General features: G+C 37.8%; 1 protein-coding gene across 2 annotated transcripts in view; it reads right to left on the bottom strand.

The window, feature by feature from the left end:
- ASAP2 (ArfGAP with SH3 domain, ankyrin repeat and PH domain 2) overlaps positions 1-19,246 on the bottom strand; it is a 114,568-nt gene that overhangs the window by 21,485 nt on the left and 73,837 nt on the right. For both annotated transcript variants that reach the window (XM_063314352.1, XM_063314343.1), the window contains exons 12-20: positions 16,518-16,605; positions 9,776-9,824; positions 8,447-8,613; positions 8,074-8,207; positions 7,246-7,340; positions 4,661-4,850; positions 2,176-2,261; positions 1,863-1,978; positions 877-944 (exon numbers count right to left, since the gene is read on the bottom strand). In XM_063314352.1, the coding sequence (XP_063170422.1) occupies positions 877-944; positions 1,863-1,978; positions 2,176-2,261; positions 4,661-4,850; positions 7,246-7,340; positions 8,074-8,207; positions 8,447-8,613; positions 9,776-9,824; positions 16,518-16,605 (993 nt within the window). The remainder of the gene's footprint in view (positions 1-876; positions 945-1,862; positions 1,979-2,175; positions 2,262-4,660; positions 4,851-7,245; positions 7,341-8,073; positions 8,208-8,446; positions 8,614-9,775; positions 9,825-16,517; positions 16,606-19,246) is intronic.

Here is a 19,246-nt window from a genome sequence, read left to right as displayed (position 1 = left end):
CAATTTTATTCAGTTCAAAAAAAGATTGAAGACAAATGTATTTTAGTAAATGCTGTCCTGGAGATTATTAACGCTATTCAGTTTAGAGCTATTGGTACATATAATTTTAAGAGAGGATTCTCTCTATGATTACAATCTGTCTATCACCTGCAGGTCCCAATGTGAAGGCTTTAAGTCCTGGAAGGTGGCTGACGAATTTGTAAATAAATATCAAACCAATAAAACAAATAAGGAAGAAGCTTGCCCCTGAGATGGCCAGGCTGATATTGATTAGGAAGATAAATCCCAGAGCTTAATAAATGCTCAAGAATGTCTCTCCCAGAAAATGCAATGATCTTCAGCCACTGCCATTCTGAGCTGAATACTAAGGAATTCAAAATCAAACAGCTAGACAAGGCATAGGAAAATATAGCTGGAATCGTATCCTTATTACAGATTTAAATCAGTGGCCTAAGACACCCAAATTCTGTTCCCTATCCATCTCCTTTCCTCAAAAGAGCCTTTGTGACAATGCAGATCACTGAAAAGGTGCTTTGGCAATACATTATTAATGTTTCTATTAAAGTTTCAATACATAGTAAAGTATTGATAACTGTATTGTAATTCAAACGCACTATCTCTAGATATGGCTGGGTATATGGAAGGGGTTGTCCAAGACAGCACAGTTTTATACATTCTGCACCACTTCAGCTAATGTAAGGGAAGTACATGCGGTATTCCTACAGAATACGAAATATCAAACGGATAGTGCTGTACTAAGATCTATTAGATATTAAGAATGTTTCCAACATTGTAGTAAAATACCACAGAAGTCTCCCATTAACCTTTTAAATAACTGCACATTGTTCTGCACTGAAAAAGGAATGAAAATCTTACCAGCTCTTCACAGCGTGTATGCTTTAAACGTTTAGCTATATCAAGTGGGGTCTCTCCAACTTCATTTGCTATAAATCAATGAAAGGAAAATGTTTTATTTTTGTTTGCAACTTTATATTACTAAAAATACAGTATAAGTAGTTTACAAAATGGAAATAAATTAAACATTAGGCACAGTCAGACATCTTAGTTGCTACTTATTTTAAGCCGTCTTCCTTTAACTTGGCGGCCTCATATATGTTGGTGTGCAACTCCTATATCCCCTCATCAGAGGTCAGACTGGCTGGGGAATGCAGGAACCAAAATGTAAGACATATGCTGGGAAAGCAGGTGGGGAGAAACTGGCTTAACTCACCCACGGGATTAGTTCATGGTTAGTGCATAGTGTCCACATTATAAAATACAACTCCTCGGTTTAGTTTAACGTTTTTCCCGTATTATAGAGTCGTTGTACTGCCATCTGGTTCCTGTGAGACTGGGCTATAAAACCACATGAAACTGTGGTAGCGCAAAAGGCATTTTTATTTATTCTATTTATTTATGTCTCAAATTTGTACTACCGCCCATCTACCCCAAGAGAGGGAGTCTGAGTGGTTTACATAAGTTTATCAATTAAAACATTAAAACAATAATCATAATAGAACATGAAATACAATACAATACAATACAATATAAAATTAAAAAGTAAAATAGAAATCCAGATGGCTACAAAAGATCATAAATATGAGGGGAGCACTCTAAGGTGCTACCCCCCCCCAAGAATGACTCCCCCCCCAATGATTTTTGTAGCCCTCCCCAATCCAATGATTTTTGTATCATTGACTAAGGGTACAGATTTCCCATCTTTTAGACAAACTGCCCTCCAATGTGTGTGTGTGTGTGCGTGTGCATGAGAGCAACAGTGAGAGAGAATGAGTACAAACAGCAACAAACTCACTGCAGGCCTTTATGTTCATAACAGCAAGGAGTACTCCTTTTCTGTTTACCTATTTCAATTGAAGCCTTCCCTCTCAGGAGCAGTTTGAGGCACTCGACGTTATCTGTTAAACAGCAGTAATGCAGAGCAGTGCTGCCTTTACACGTCTGCTTGTCAAGGTTGCCGCTACATAAGAGGAGAGAGATAAAACTTAGTCTGTACTAAAAGCATATAAGGGCTCTCCAAAGCTGGCTTGATTTGAGATGTTCATACAGTTGTTTTCATCAAATTTAACAAGCATGTCTACAGAAATAGACCTTTCTTCAATTTTGAGTACAATGAAACTGACAGGTGAATAAAGAGTTTAGTCAGCGACAGCTCACCTGTTCTGTACCAAGAAGTCAACTATGTGAAGTGAAGTCCGATCCACCGATCTCACCGCAAGATGAAGGGCAGTTTCATCTTGTTCCTGAAATACATGAAGTCTGTCTTCTGACCAACATCAAGCAAAAACATTTTTGAAAATAAGTTTTGAATCCACTGTTTATGGTTGCACCATACAATTTTGGCCACTGTACTCAAATCTGGCTTTCCAATAATGAAATTATTGAAAAGCATTGGGAGGCACCCTCTACTTACTCCTTACTGCTTTTCATCACACTGGGTCTATTTTAGAGGATAAGCCCCTTGGACTCAGAAACTCTTATTTTGCTCTGAAGAATTTTATTAATAGACGTTGAAGGCCAAGTTTTCCACAATCACATTTTTAAAAATGCCATCTCTGCTACCTAAAAGTAGGATAGACTGAGAACTGACAAGTCTCAATATATAAATGAAATGATGGTGCTAGAAAGTAGTGTTTGATTTGTAAGCTGTACAAAAAAGAGAGGCTTCACCAAGTCACCATGACACTGTACTGTATATGAGAGCCAGTTTGGCGTACTGGCAAAGGTGCTGGTTTAGAAAGCAGGAGACCTTGAGTTCTAGGCCTCCCTCATGCATGAAAACAACTGGGTGACTTCAGGCCAGTCTCTCTCCCTCTCAGCACAACCCACCTCACAGGGTTGTTGTTGGGGGGAAAAGAGGAGGCAGGAGTATTAGGTATGTTCGCTGCCTTGAGATAGATAGATAGATAGATAGATAGATAGATAGATAGATAGATAGATAGATAGAAACAGCATAAAAATATATTAATAATAATAATAGCAACATGTGAGGAAGGACCTTTAAACTGACTGGAAGGGTAGTGTCCTAACAGTCAGAAATCACGCTGAGACGAGGAGTAGGTCTCTAGTGTTTATTACTGCTACATAAGACAGAAAATCCTAACAAACTGAAGAAGCGTGGGAAAATCCAGACAGATAAACCCCAAAAGTCAAGGTGGGTCTGATCTGTGTCTCTTTGAATGGCTGCTTAATTCCTCAGTACTACGCATGCCTTTTCCCCCCTGGATAGAGGCCCCCTCCTGCTCGCCATCAGTACTCATGACAGGTAGTGGTGCTAGGAAGAGTTGGGAGCCTATGGTTCAGGATAATTAATTAACAATGTAATAAATCATAATCCTAAACTATTAATGTTGCAGATCATCTTAATATTTCAGGATCAAGGCTGGCCAAAATTAGTCATGTTCAGTCTAGAATACATTTTGCCCTTCAATATTGTTCTATCCCATTCTACATGATCAGAATCTTTAAAGCTCATACTCAGTGCTTGCACAGGGGACCTTTCACCGTTTTTTTCACAAAATTAGTATGCACTTTCATTTTCATTTCTCCCAAGACAGGATATACACATTTGTGTATGCCTTTTTCCTGACATACAAAACAACTTTGAGAAATGTTTTCACCAATGAATGCATTTTTGTGCACACAATTCAATACAGGCTTGTTCATAAAACTGTACTCCTGATTCTTAAATTTCTGCATTTTGTAGGTAGCTGCATTCTGGTTCATTTAAAGAAGCTGAGATTTAAATTCATCTGCCTTCAAATGCAAACAACAAAATTCACCCCTAACCCAGTGAAGACATATACACTAATACATGATACCTACCTATCTGGAGAATGATATACTGTAATGTTAACATTATTTACAATTTTTTACACTGTAATACTAAAAGCTTCCAAATTAAGATAGGTGAGTTGAATTGCTTAATACTAAACAAAAACATGGATACAGTGGACACATAAGAATGGAGAGTACTAGCAGGGTAGAACTGTCTCTCTGTAACTTAGCTTTATAGGAAAGGACAAAGAAGGAAGTTTTGAGATGGTGTTGCTCAGCAGTAGTCAAAAAGGCACAGAATCCAAAATTTTAGCCAAATGATCTCCTTTTAGCGCAAGAACAAACAATAAGAAATACGCATTTTACACACACACACACACATACACACTCCCAGTTCCTTTACTGCCCAGCAGTAGGCTGCTTTCCTACAGGCAGCATTGTGTGAGGATTCCTATGTCTACCTGTCAGAGACATGTAGAAGGGGAGGGAAGGGAGGCTCAGAACAATAGCTTTGGAAGGTGTCCAGGTTGGTGAGAATGTGCCGTAAAACCTATATTCATCCCATAATGTTGCATCTTAAAAGATATACGTATCACGTTCTTAGGGGGGAAATACTTAGGATTAGGTTTTAGTATGTGTTCAGTCCTCTCCAGCAGAAGGTATTTCTATTACCTAATTTTCATAGTCCCCTTTAAAATGCTTAGTAACAGATGGAAGGACTTTTCTTTGCTTCTTTTTAAAATTAACAACACGGAAAGAGTGATAGCGAGATGTGTTTAAAAAATTAGAAACACCTTATGATCTAATTTCCACAAATAGAGCATTTGTGTTCAAAAAGTGATTAACAGAAGGTTTCTATACATACATGACCATTTGCTAATGGAATTTTCTCAGTTAGATCCACACCGTCAGCATATACTTGAACTAGTCCAAAAACGTCTCTTGCTCTGACTGCTTCACAAAGGTTTTGTAGTTTAGTCACATTGTCAGCGTATTTTTTCCTTGCATATTTTCTTTCAATATATTTGGCATTAATATAATCTTTTCTAGCGTTCCTGAAATGAGATACGGCATACTTTGTAAAATGGGGCATGATGAACAACTGAAATATTTGTTTTGCAAAACATACGAAGACGTGCATAACTCTCCTACTAAAAAATGGCTCATGTAAACATCATGGGTTCCGTTTGCAGCAAGGCAATGACTTTTCCTCCTCTGGCACATCTGTGAATGTCTTGTACTTGTGAGCATTTATTTATCCACTGGAAAAACAATAACCCAATATGTGCATATAGATCCCTGCAAGTATTTTTTATTTCCCCAGCAAGTTAAAACTGCCAATCAATTCAGCAGATATGTTCCTTAAACTATTCACGGGAGATATCTAGACTGAATTTAGAAAAGACATACAGTGTTGCTCTATTGCTCTTTTTTACTTGAGGTCACTTCTTTAATTTGCTATGCGCAAATCAACAGAGAATCCAGTAAAAATTCCAGGGGGTAGTCCGATCCCTTCAAATGCCAATTTGTTATTATTTATTCCCATTTTACCAACACTGGAAAAGTTACTAGAAAAAAATACTTTCCTTTTAGCTTCCTTTCTCTCTTGAGTCCTCAATTATTCACTTATATACTACTAAAACTCTCATTGTGTTTATCTGTTTGTACCCTCAAGTTAGCCGAAACGGTGCATTATACCACAATTTTTCTATCAAGGTACCTAAAATCCGCTAACTTAAAGAATTAGTAAAATATCTGGGACCCATTACTCCTATGGAATTGAAATTTCCATGATGTTCAGACCCATTTATTCGCAAAGTTGAGGCTGTTGCAGCGTCCCCGCAGTTATGTGATCGCAGCTACTTATTTGCTTAGTTATACAGGTAGTCCTCACTTAGCAACCACAATTGGGACCAGCAACTCCATCACTAAGTGCCATGGTTGCTAAGTGAAACATCACGTGACTGTCGCAGGCTTACGACTTAACTTCTCCTTCAGTCATTAAGTGAAACATCACGTGACTGTGACTTACAATTTTACTTCTGCCTACTCTATTAACTCTGCTCGTCACAAGCCAGTTGAGAAGCACACAAATGGCGATCACGTGACCGTGGGATATTGTGACAGTTGTAAATGTGAGGACTGGTCAGAAAGCTATTTTTTTTTACACCATCATAACCTCAAATGGTCATTAAACAAGGCAATTGGTAAGTGAGGACTATCAGTACACAATTTATTTTCCCTTCCTCTAACCCACTGTAGGATAAAGAAAATTTAAAAGTTATATTCAGCTATGTGCATTTATATGCATTTGATAATAAAAACTTAAAACTTGCATCCAAGCAAGAATATGAATTTGTGAACATGTGGAAGAATCTGTTTTTGCTCCCTCTAAAGCAGTGTTTTTCAAAGTTGGCAACTTTAAGATGTGCGGACTTCAACTCCCAGAATTCCCCAGCCAGCATGCAGTCATGGGAATTTTAATCTTAAATCTTTAAATCTTAAAGTTGCCAACCTTGAAAAACACTGCTCTAAAGCTTCCTGTGTGTCCAAAATCTGTAGTAGAAGGCCCCTCAGCATTCCAGAACTGATTTTGAAGGTGCAAGGGATGCCGAAGACACCAAAATAACAAAGAGAATTATCTCAGTGTAACAGCTAATTCCAGTTGACATGGGCAGTACCCAAAAAAAGTCTGCTTCTACAATGGGACTTTCTACTCCCCACCCACATACACAATCTCCTGTGCATGCTCAGATTTTTTAGACACTTTGCCTGCAAAGTAGAAAAGGAAATTCTTTCAGAAAAAAATGGACCATAGTGACTTTAAGATTGCCAGGTGACCATATATAGATTCCTACAGGGAAAAAAAAAATCCCACCATCCCCTTCACCTTAACACCAGAATTTTTCAGCAATTAACAGAATCCTATTTCCAAATTAGTTTTAAAGTTTAACTGCTATTCTGATATCTCCCATACTCTCCTGGTCAAGAGCTTATTGTCTGCTTTGATTTATACCAGTAACCAACAGTTATTACCAATAATACTAGTAGTAAATAGTTATAGAAAATTCCAGAGGATTCTAAGAACTTCACATGTTCCTTTTTAAAATAATTTTGTGTGTTCAGATTGCAAATGGGGCTAGGCTTGAAGGCAGCTTGCCTAAGATCACCTCCTAAGTTCGTATGAACATGAGATGGTCCAACTCTTGGTTCATCTCTGTATGACTTAAGACATCAACAGAACCCCTTAAATCTCTGAAAACTGGACCAATTTTCTCTTCTAGCTTTTAAGAGCCAAAATTGGTGCCCTTAAATCACTAAATCAGAACTCATAAATTATGAAGTATATTAGCTCCATTCACACACCAAGCCAAAACCAACATATATATCATAGTATACTTTGTTAATCGTATCTATATCAACTCTGAACATTTCATCTTTCATACTTACATATCACTACTTGGATTGGGTTTGACTAGTTCATCTCCTGGCAGGCAAAATTCCATAATCTCATTAAATCCTGCATTCCCGATATTCTTGGCAAGCTATTAAGATAATGTCAACAAATCATGTGAATGAACCTGATGGCTACTTGTACACAATACCTTCCACAACAGCCCAAATTTGAGGCATCAGAAAAACTGAGTATTTGAATTCTGCAGCTGTAAATTTTACTTTACAGACAGAGTTCTTTTACATTTCAATCAAACAAGCTAGATTAAACAAAACCCCTTCTGCAGGTTTATTTGAAGACAACATTGCTATACAGTGAAACCACAATTTTCTAGACCTAAGCACGATGGACTTCATGGACCAAATTCCTTTGCAATTTACATCATTTGCATAGTATCATTACAAAACTGAATGACATCCTACAAATATAAACTGTGTTACTGCAATGAGTAAAGTCCACTTTTTCAGACTTTTGTAATGGACATTCCCTCCCCAATTAGTCTGTTAAAATGAAATTTCACTGTATTTTTTTTAATGTAATAAAGACATTTTAAGGTGACTTTTAAATCTATGGACTAAATCCCAAAGAAAGTGAGGGGTTTTTCAATTTATGTGTGAATGGAATTTCTCTTCCTCCCAGTTCTTCCAACCTTCTGTAGCTATCTTATATAGTAGGAATTTAGTGTATTTACAGGATGGAGAACTGCTGCAGTGTCTTTTCCTCTGGTGGAAGGATGCTATTGGATAAAGCCTACAAAAGTAGAGTAGAAGACACACTTATACTGATCCTCACGGTTTTTTCTGATAGAAATACTTTTAATTTACCAGCAATTCAGATGTACCCAGCACATCCAATGTAAGCGACTGCATTCTGGAATAGTGGACACCAAGTTCTCGGTGTATTCCTGAACATTCAATGCAAGTCAGAATGCCCAGATTCGTTGAGAGCCAGGTTGGATCTAGAAGGGAGAGGGATAATAACAACAATCACTCCACTGTTGCATAGGGTAGTGAAACCATCTATTCAAGAGACTTCAAACTTGAGTCCTACTGGCAGCACTTAGATTGTTCTATTCATAGAGATGAAAACCCCGTAAGGGTTATTTCATCATGAAGTACCTGAATTTATATATAAGGTCAATAACATAAAAGACAGTAACTTTATAAGTAAAGTACTTCATCAAGATATTAAAGTCACCTTGTGCTCCACAGTCACAACACATGTCATTTCCAGGCATTCTCTGCACATCAGATATTATTTCTTTTGTCAGTTCTTGGACAATGTTGTTTTCCCCTGTGGTATCATCCCCTTTGAAGGCATTATTTAAAGCTTCTTCTTTACTATTCTGCAGTACAGATATCCAGCTTGAAAAATAAAAACATATATGATGGTGTGAAATTGAATGGACAGTCTTTTACTATCCTCATAGTATGACATTTAAATAAAGACAGAAGATTTACAAATGTTGAAGTTAGGTGACCAAAAAATAACTGAGGGGAGATAAATTTCTTTCAAGTCAATTTTCCAGGGATGGATTAGATATTGCATAAAAAGAAATTGAGAAATAGGAAATATGCTCATCATAAGATCTGGAAATAAATAGGAGAAGGAACAGCAAATATATAAACCATTCCAAGTAGGGCTAATGGTTTGAGCCAAAATTTCCTGACATACATTTTAGCTATTACGAAGGCAAAATGGTTGAGGGAAAAGTATCTTTTATCTTTGTGCAAATATGAATTAATTACTACAGATTTAATTTACTAAAATTATGATTGTAGACCCCAAAATTACTAGATTTACAGACTTTACTGAAAAATATTCCAATATTTTAATATGTGCTTCTTGAACTTACATTTTCAGTTTCTCAAATATTTTGTGCATAATGGGTTGACAATCTCTCCAGCTGCCACTGCCACCCATTTTCATTAACTTAGTTGACATTAAGTTGAGTGATTTTAAGTCTGCATAAGGTGGGAAGGAGTTAGAATAATGGATATTCCTTAAGAAAAGTATGTTTTTACACCTCCATTTTCTGCTCTCACCATGTCTATTTTCCCTATTACTCTATCTGCATGCTGCATCTGACAAGACCCACATGAGCAATCAACTTAAAAAGGTGCACACTCATGCTACATAAGAAATATATAATTCCAGGCAAACTAATTTTCTTTAGTTTGCCTGCATGATGCTAAAGTAGGAGGAACACCTCTCTTCTAAAAAAATCTTGTCGTAATCTATTCACCATTATAATGAGTAATGAAAGATAACAAAAATATACAGGTGGCCCTCATTTAGTGACTGCCTCATTTAGTGACTGTTTGCAGTTACAATGGTGATGAAAAAGTAACTTTATGACCAATCCTCACATTTAAGCTTCACAGGTCTATAGAGCAAAGGAAAACTGAAGTAAGATCATAAGCACAGTCGTGGTTTCACTTAGCAAGAGCTTCGCTTAATGACTGAGTTGCTGGTCCCAATTGTGGTTGCTAAATGAGGACTACCTGTAACATTAATGCAACTTACATTTGACAGTCCTGTTCATCCTCTGCTTGGAAATGATATGTTCTGTCATCTATAAAATAATAACATATTTCTCATCTTTCTATGTATTTATTTTTGCAAATAAATATACTGTTTATTCAAATTAAATATTTTAATGAACATTTAATTAACTCATTAAAATTGATCTCATTATTGGAATTTAAATCACTGCCCTATATGTTAGATAGGGTTAAAATTGATCAGAACAGTCAAGTAGGATTATGCAAGCTAGAGGCAATTTGTTCTACCACCATTTCATATATAAGAGCAAATATTTTTGCATCATGCTCAGCACTAGTTAGAATAAACAAAAGTTAGTACACATTTTAGAAGTCACTGTCAACAACATGTTATTTCTTCATCCTGTTTCCCCATATATCTGGAATATGAGCATGTTGGGCCCAAAGAAGCAGCACTCCCATAACAATAGTTATTTGTAATAAATATCTTGCCAGGCATTACTGTAGTCTTCTTAACTAAATGGATATTTGGTTTGATCAGTCATATTTACCTGTTCTTTTTATAAAAGTCCCTTCTAACTCACTTTCAACATATTTTTTAAAATCTATTTTTACTATCAAGCTTGACTGCCAGTTGATGGCAGTCCCCAGCCTTTATCTTCCAATTAAAGCAATGCAAATAACTCTGATCTTTAGCAAGCTAAGTATCCATTCCTGTTCAGAAATTCCAATATATGAACTTGGCAGTCCCATATCGAGCATCTGGGTTAAAGTAAGCGGAGAACAAAATAAAAGCAATACTGTTTGCAGTGTCTATCACCCACCCAACTAAACATAACATCGATAATGCCTTCCAAAAGTAAATTGTAGATCTTTCAAAGAGGAGTGAAGTCATAATGTTGGAGGATTGTAATTACTCCAATATCTGTTGGGAAATAAATTCTGCCAAGCATAATCCTTCCATTAAATTCCTGACTTCTTTTGATTATAATTTTGCCCTCAAGGATGAAAGAAGGCACAAGAGAATCAGCTATCTTTGATGTGAAACTAACCAACAGGAAACATTTATTTGAAGTAGAAGTAGTAATATTGGTGGAAAGTGACCGTGAAATGGAGGTTTCAATTTTAAGGGAAACTAAAACACATACATTGGATTTTAACACACTCAGAACAATGATAATTAGGTTCTCATGGTAGGAGATGCTACTGGAAAAAGAAACTCAAAATGAGTGAAAATTCCTGAAGAAACAAATACTAAAGGCTTAATTGCAAGCAATTCCAATAATGAAAAAAATGGAGGATGGCAGAAGCCAATGTGACTCAGTGAATGTATGAAAAGAAAACAGAATGCAAATAGAAAGAGGATTAGGTGACAAAGAAATAGTACAGATAGGTAGTCTAGAACTAAGAATTGGTGTCAGGAAAGTGAAAGCTCAGAATAAGCTAAGGTTAGCCAGTGCTGCTAAAAATTGCTTTAAAAATTGCTTGTTGGGATACTTTCAAAATAAAAGGAAAATAGTTAATATATCAGCTACTCAACAAAGATGGGGAAATGTCAAGAGGTAACAAAAGGCAAAACAACTCATTTCTTATATTGGTTTATAATATTGTTTCTAACAAAGAAATATGTATTCCCCCAAGAAATTATGAAGAGCAGAATGAAGGGGCAGGACTGAAGTCTGAGATTGACTGAAACAAGGTCAGAGAATACCCATTTATTTTGAATTATTTTAAGTCTCCATTCAAGGAACTAGTATCAGGGGGGTGGGAAGTAAAGCACAGCCAGACTTGCAAGATTGATGTCAGCATCACTATGTAGACCAAACCAAGAAATCAACTCTACAAGAAAGACAGGGAGACCAGATGTGACAGGGCCCAGGTATAAGTTTAAATGCTTTTGGAAGAGGATGAACTGCGACTTGTACCCCCCCCCCCCACACACACACACCAGTTCTCACACCACCAAAATTTGATTGTGAAGTTTTGAGGATGTAATGATGATGAGCCACAGGAACATCTATTGGGCCATTGTGAGGATTATTCTTGCTATTTGGCAGATGAAGTTGCTCAGATTCATTTGGAGTTGGATTCCAGGTGGAGATGTCCAAGGCAAAGTCTAATAGGGTTATCTGGAGTGAATTTGTGGCTGTGACTCCTGAGGAAGTGGACAGGGTCTCTGTCTAAATTTGTGAGCTCAGCCACCTCATGTTTGTGAGATCTGGGTCTCTCCTAGTTGGTCAAGACCACTCAGGATGTGACCAGTGGTTGGGTCCATGCAGTGGTATCTGCTTTTTTGAGGGGGGGCCTCCTCTTAGCCTTGAAGGAGGCTCCTCAAGAAGCTGTCACTGGAGCCAATGATCCTGGACAATGTTGTCCAATCTCCAACCTTCCCTTTTTAGGAAGGTTGTTGAGAAGGTGGTTGGGCTTCAGCTCCAGAGGATCCTGGGTGAATGATGTCCTGTAGCAGGGCCAGAATGTAGATAGGGCGTCCATCCTTGTGCTCCTTGATCTCTCAACAGTTTTCAATACCACTTATTATGGTATCTTTCTGAACCAGCTGTGAAGCTTGGGAGGAGGAGACACTGTGCTGCGATACTTCTCCTTTCTTTGTGGCTGGTTTCAGTCAGTGTTACCAGAGGGGGAGAGATTGAGTCCATGGCCTCTCATATGTGAGGTGTTGCAGGGCTTTACACTCTCACCCCTTTTGTTCAACACCCCCATGAAACAGCTAGGTGAGGTAATTCGTCAGTTCAGGGTTAGGGTCAGGGTGATGATATGCTGATTATACATCTTGGTCCTGGGCCAATCACATGATACAGTCAAGGTGCTGTGCCAGTGCCTGGAAATTGTGTAGGTCTGGCTGGGGAAGAACAGACTTGGGCTCAGTCCTGAAAAGATTGAGTGGCTGTGGATATTTGGGGCCCCTGGGTCTAGGGATCTCCCATCTTTGGTCTTGGATGGGGTGGCACTTCCCAGTTGAGACTGGTATGCACTTTGGGGGTGGTCTTGGACTCACAGCTCTTGCTTGAAGAGCAGGTGGCAGCTGTGGCCAAAAGGGCCTTTGCACGGGTACATCTAGTGTACCAATGGTGCCCTTTCCTGGACCAGGAGGTCCTCCAGTCACTGATGCCATAGTCATCTCACAAATGGATTACCATAATGCACTCCATATGGGACTGCTCTTGACAACTGCTCTGTAGGAATGAAAAAATATTGCTTGCAAAAGCAAAATATTGCTTCCCCGAACAGCAAGGGAAAACTTTTTAAATACTAAAGAAGAGGATGAGTAACAAGGCCAACATACATCTTATACTTAATCGTATGTATGAACTATCTTAAAGACAAGTTCCTATGAATCCTTCCTCCCCACCCCCACCCCGAACAAAACAGGTGGTAGGAGGAGAAGTGACATGTAAATACTGGCAAGCAACAAGGATCAGAATATCTTAGTAGCCAGTGAGGCAGATTTCAGGAATCAATAGAAAGAGGTTGGAAGGGAATAAAGAATAAGATCAATATTTTAGCTCGTTCAGGGAACAAATGGGCTAAACTGATATTAAAAACAAAAACCAGGTGCTTCAGAGCATGTGGTGGTAAGAAGACAGTACCTATCACCACGCCTAAACAAAACGTGTCTTATCCTAAGAGCAGGCAGTTCCTGGAAAAGGCGCAACTCCTTTGGCTTCCAGGTGACTGCGAGGTTCACCCCCCCACACGGCCTGAAGCACAGCACAGCTCTTGGAGCGAACATCTGTAGCGAAGATGCAATGAACGTGGAAAACGAGGTTAGGCATCATCAGACAAGGGGGGAAGGAAATAGTTCCAATCCCAAGAGTAAGCTGTTGATTTTCAGTTAATAAGGTTCAGATGGGTAAGAAAATAAAACGTGGCTAAACCTTTTTTTATCCATGTTCATTGGAAGCTGGGCTAATTGCAAGTGCTTTACATTTAACAGTGCAAAAAGAAAAAGAAAAAAAAGGAAGGAAAAGGGAAAAAACAAGCTATAATCATAAACAGTTGTAGAACACACCCTGTTGACCAAATGTTTCAGTCTGGAAAAACAGTACTGAAAAGAGAGAAAAGAGACATTACAGTCATTTTGGGGCCAGTCTCCCTCTCTCAGCCCAGCTCACCTCACAGGGTTGCTGTTGTGGGGAAAAGAGGAGGAGGAAGCAGTAATAGGGACGTTCCCCACCTTAGTTATTTATAAAAATAATAAAGGTGGGATAAAAATTAATTAAACAAACAAATAAATTTTCTTTACACATCAGAAAGCAGTTCAAAATAGGATATAGCAAAAGAAATGAACAACAGACAAAGCAAACAGAGAAGATCATAGAACTGGAAGAATGATAGAAGTTACCTACTCCAACTCCCTGCCATGCAGGACCCACTAGAACAGTGTTTCTCAACCTTGGCAACTTTTAGCTCTGTGGACTTCGACTCCCAGAATTCCCCAGCCAGAATGGCTGGTTGGGGAATTCTGGGAGTTGAAATCTACACAGCTTAAAAATGCTGAGGTTGAGAAACATTGCACTGGAATATCTAGATGACCATCTAACCTCTCTTTGAAGACCTTCGCAAAGGCAAACTCACCCCATCACATGGTGACGTGTTCAACTGGCTAACAGATCAAACAGTTAGGAAGTTATTTCGGATGTCTAGCCTGGAACTGCTTCCTTGTAGTTTTAGCCTATTGATTACATCGAATCCAGGACACTGCCTTTCTCCCTTCTAACAAACTAGTCATGGATAAACAATGTCAAATCTAGCTTCAGACTTGTTTTATCAGAGGAGTGACAAACCAGCAACCAGAATAAAAACTGAAACTAAGGCAAACCTTTCAGTAAACTTGGCTGCTCTTGTTATTGGGGGAGCTATGGAATAACTGAACAGCATTTATAAAAAATACGTATCTAGAGTAAAAAATATATCAGTTCTAACTTATCAATATGGTCAATATCCCCATAGTTTAAGGTGACAAAGTATCTCTTCTTCAAACACAAATAAAGTAGGTCTTTCTCAGTAAGTTGTAACACTTCAAATAAATAATTCCATAAGGTTTCTGTTGTCCAAATTATATCTGCAGACTATTTACTGATTATGCACTTTGAGTGACAAAGTAATTGTTTCCTTTCCGACAAAAAAAATATTCAACCTAAAAGCACAAATAGAGATATAGCAACACTAAATCAATCAAAATACAGATGAAAACTACAAAAAACCAAAACAAAACAAAACAAAAAAAAAACACCCAGCACTAAATGTTATGGATATGTGCCGGGATTTCATCGCACACTTTTTCTGTCTCCCTGCTCACCTCTCACAAGCAAATTTCATCTTTCCTTCCAAAAAAAACTTCAATAATAATTTAGCTTCATATCTCAGTCTATCCTGGCTACAACAAGGGTAACGTAATTGTTTCCAAACTTTGTAATGGTGCCTTGAACTGGCCCTGGATTTGGACTATCCTTAACTACAGCTGTGTTATCCTGAGACAGTACTAATTACGGATAAAGCAAATAGTGAAGTAAGCAAAGATTCATGCATATTACAAAAGAAGGAAAGAAAAGAATTAGCACATCTATAACATACTCCATCTTCAAAATAATCTGCACAGGATCATGATCAAACAAACATTAATAAGCAAAATATTATTCAGTAATTCAGAATTTCATATCAGGATTTTTTAAGTGTGTAATCTACCAAGCAGCTTTATAATATAATGAAGGCGATACATAAAAAGTTTCAACAGAAGCAAAAATTCATTAACGCTAGCCCCAAATCATATTTTAATTCTAAAACGCTAAGTGAGGTTTGTTATAAATACAGTTGTATTCATATATACTGTATATAAAAAAGAAAAAGCTGTTTACATGGTATCATTTCTAGCATCTTATTCACACAAATCAGTAAAATCCAATGAACCATCAGAAAGATATGTTGAATGATCTCATTTATTAATATTGTTGCATAACGTGATAGTATCTGGGATACTGTTGTTATAATATGTGGAGCTGTAGGGCCACTAACAAAATATATACAGTAGCTGGTTACTGTTACTCTTCTTATGGCCTGCTTGCTTTTGTCCGCATTCTATCTCTCAATTTTTCTGGTCTGCCCATTTTGTTCCCTGCTGCTCCTTGGTGTTGGGTAAAATGTTCCCTCAAGCTGCAGTGACCGTTCGTTCCCTTCACAAAAGCTGCACTGTATGGCCAGGTTAGTCTTGTTCCACAGTAACCATGCTTACAACTATTTTGACATACAAGCAGCAAGAAGTGGGCTGTGGCTGGTGAGAGCAGATGTTTATCTTCTTAGATATGTAATATGCTCTATTATTTCCTGATACAAGAGAAGAAATCCTATTCTCAAGAAAAACTACAATGGCTGTTATTTATAATTTTCTCATCTGCCTTACAAATGTTCACAGTTAACGCTAAACGTATTACATGATGAGTGAGATTTAATTCTGCAGCAACATCAGGAAAGCATAGTTGAATCCAATTTGAAAAGTGTATAAAGTTGCACCTCATGGTGAGCATAGCAGTGATAACACAGAAAGCAACAAATAGCTTTACTGACACACATATAAAATGATATACGAAAAGACAAATGTTTAAACCCAGCAAGCTGCAGTAAATATATTCTAACTGTATTAGGACTGAACTTTGGAATCTCACCATTAACTTCTTTTCTGAGACAATATGGAAGTAAGTAGAACTAACTAAAATAAGAGTACCTACAAAACTGAACAACAAACCTACGTGATATGAGGTCAAAACATTTTTTCTCTTCTGGATTTGTTTTCACTTGGCAAGTTAACAGATTGAGCTTTGCAGGAGGTCGGTTTGCCTAATTAAAGAAAAACAAAACAAAAAGGAAATCCCTTAGTAAGAGTACATAAAGAATAAAGACATTTTCTGTTACCATTGATTCTGAAAGAAAAAATCCTCCTGCAGTTCAGCGCATCAAAGTTGTGCTTGCAGAAATTAGTGAAATATACAGATATTCAGCGTTTTTGAATAAGCTACCACAAGTTGAAATACTAATTTTAGGGCAGGTTTGGACCAACCTAATATTTAACAAGTAATTCAGGATGCTACCACCTATGGTATGATAGTAAGATACTCTCTCTACTCTTTTTCAAACTTGGCAACTTTGAGATGTGTGGACTTCAACTCCCAGAATTCCCCAGCCAGCCTGCAGCTGCACATCTTAAAGTTGCCAAGTTTGAACAACGCTGCTCTACTCAGAGACATGCGAGACCCCAAAAGCTGATAAGGGACAAATAAACACACTGTGGCTCCAAATACATTCTAAGCAACTCACACCAATGCCATTTATACTTTATGACAAAAAATGGGCAAGTAATTTGCTTATTGGCAGTTTTCCTGCTGTAAAATTTGACTAATGGAATTTAGCTTACAGAGGAAGCATCTAGTTTGGTAATAAAATTAATGGTGACCAGTTAAAATAGAATATACTTTTATAAGAGGCCTAATAGGACTGAAGAGAAAGGTAAGACTCCCGTATGTTTAAATACCACACATTACAATTAACATTTAGTTCTCGTATTATCATGGCAGATCAACAGTGTTCAAGACAAATTACTTTGGTAACTGACAGAACAGTACAAAATTACATATAAAGCTTAACCATTAAAACAAGACAGAGCAATCCCATAATATGCATAGCAAGAAAAAGAAATCCTGTTATTTATTGCAGCCACAGACCTCAAGCAGACATTAGTGGCATTCATAATCAAAGGTAAAGTATATTCTTAACAACTACTGATAGGAAAAATGGGACAAAATTTTTCCTAGTGTGTTATTTTCTCCTACTACTACACAGAGACATCTTTTCATGCTAGCACAGGTAGGGGAATGGACTCAGTTCCAACCTTTGCTCTAAGGAAATGAATCAAAACCAGAAATCAAACTGAAATGTGGGAAGAGGAACCAAGAAATAAAATTTATTTTCCAGTTTAAAAGAAAAAAAAGCTTTTAAAAGCCAATGAAGCAGTTCTGGCAACTGTATGCGGTCAGAGTTTCCAGGGTTTTTAATTAGGAGTATGACCTGAAGGGTCTTATTAAAACTTATGAAAAGTGCAGTCAATGGGCTGTGCAAGCCTACTTCTAAATCAATGCAATGTTATGTTGGCACTGCAAACAGAAAAGTTAGTGGACATAAACATTTTTGGCATAGCATTTATTCCTTTTCTTTTCTTCCTGAGAACACAATATTCCTTTTTGGTCTCTTACTGCATAATTCTATGCTTCTTGGAAATGATGCTCTTTTCAGAAAACACTCTTGACCTTAATCTTTGAAAAGATGGTTTTTTCTAGTTGATGGAAGCAAGAAAAATGACCAGAACTATTTGTTTCTCAATTAGAAATGTTAGGAATGTGTGTCATGCTAGTACAAATGTTATCCATTCTTTTTTCATTCTGAAAGGCAACACACCTTACCAGGGAAATATGTAAAGATGCTCCCACTCATATTTAGCCGCATGTATATCTCTGCAAGCGTGCACAGCTGCTATTGGCTAACTTGGCATTTATTGAACAAACCAAACATGGCTTGGGTTTGCACAATATGATATGTCATAAACCACACTTACACCACACTGGCTATATTTGTGCAATACTCCAAACCAGATGAGCAATGTATAGCCCCTGGACTGCATGCAGCCCGATGGGGTTGTCACCTGTGACGCAACCTGCCCCTCGCCTCCCACAATGTTCCCTTCCCCTGCACCCACACAGCGCTTTGCCTGTTCCTTCCACTGCCTCCTCCATTCCTACCAGTCTTTTCTACCTGCTCCTTGCCTCTGCATTTCTCTCTTTCTCTGCTTCTCCATTTGACTTTTCTGAAGTTTCACTCTCCCATATACTGTCTTCTTCTGCTTTTTCTCTCTGTTCTCTATTTCCTTATTCTGTCCTCAATCTGCTCCACCTACCAGCATATCTCCCGTCTCCAGGTTTTTTGCTTTTTCATTATCCCCAGCACTATCCTCCTTTCTCTGGCTTTCCTCACCTATCCACTCCCTGCTTCCTCCTTCTCCTTCTCCCTTTTCCTTCCCTTCCCTTCCCTTTCATATCTCCTAGAATACTTTTGCAGAGATAAATATGGAGGAACTTTTGTGTGCTAAGAGAAGTCACATTCAGCATAAAATAAAGATTTTATATCCCTCACTTTGGATCCTTGGCCCTTTCCACTTTTGGAATGTGGCAGCCCTTAGAATAATAGAAGGTGCCATCTCTCTTCGAGCTGAAATCCAGTAAAATCACATCATGGCTTTGCATGATGTAGGAACTCACTGATAATAAGCATTTGTCCTTCTCCCTTTTTAAAAATAATTTGCCTGGATGTTCAAGTGAGTTTTATCCCAAATGTGTCCAGGTTAATTAATTCAAAATAGAAGCTGATCTAGATAAGGAAGTACCTATTTAGAAAATGTGCTGAGAGCCGATTCAAAGGGAAGGGGGAGGAA

The sequence above is a fragment of the Candoia aspera genome, chromosome 1 (genome assembly GCF_035149785.1).
Source record: "Candoia aspera isolate rCanAsp1 chromosome 1, rCanAsp1.hap2, whole genome shotgun sequence".
Lineage (NCBI taxonomy): Eukaryota > Metazoa > Chordata > Lepidosauria > Squamata > Boidae > Candoia > Candoia aspera.
This window is presented reverse-complemented; position numbering and strand designations above follow the sequence as displayed.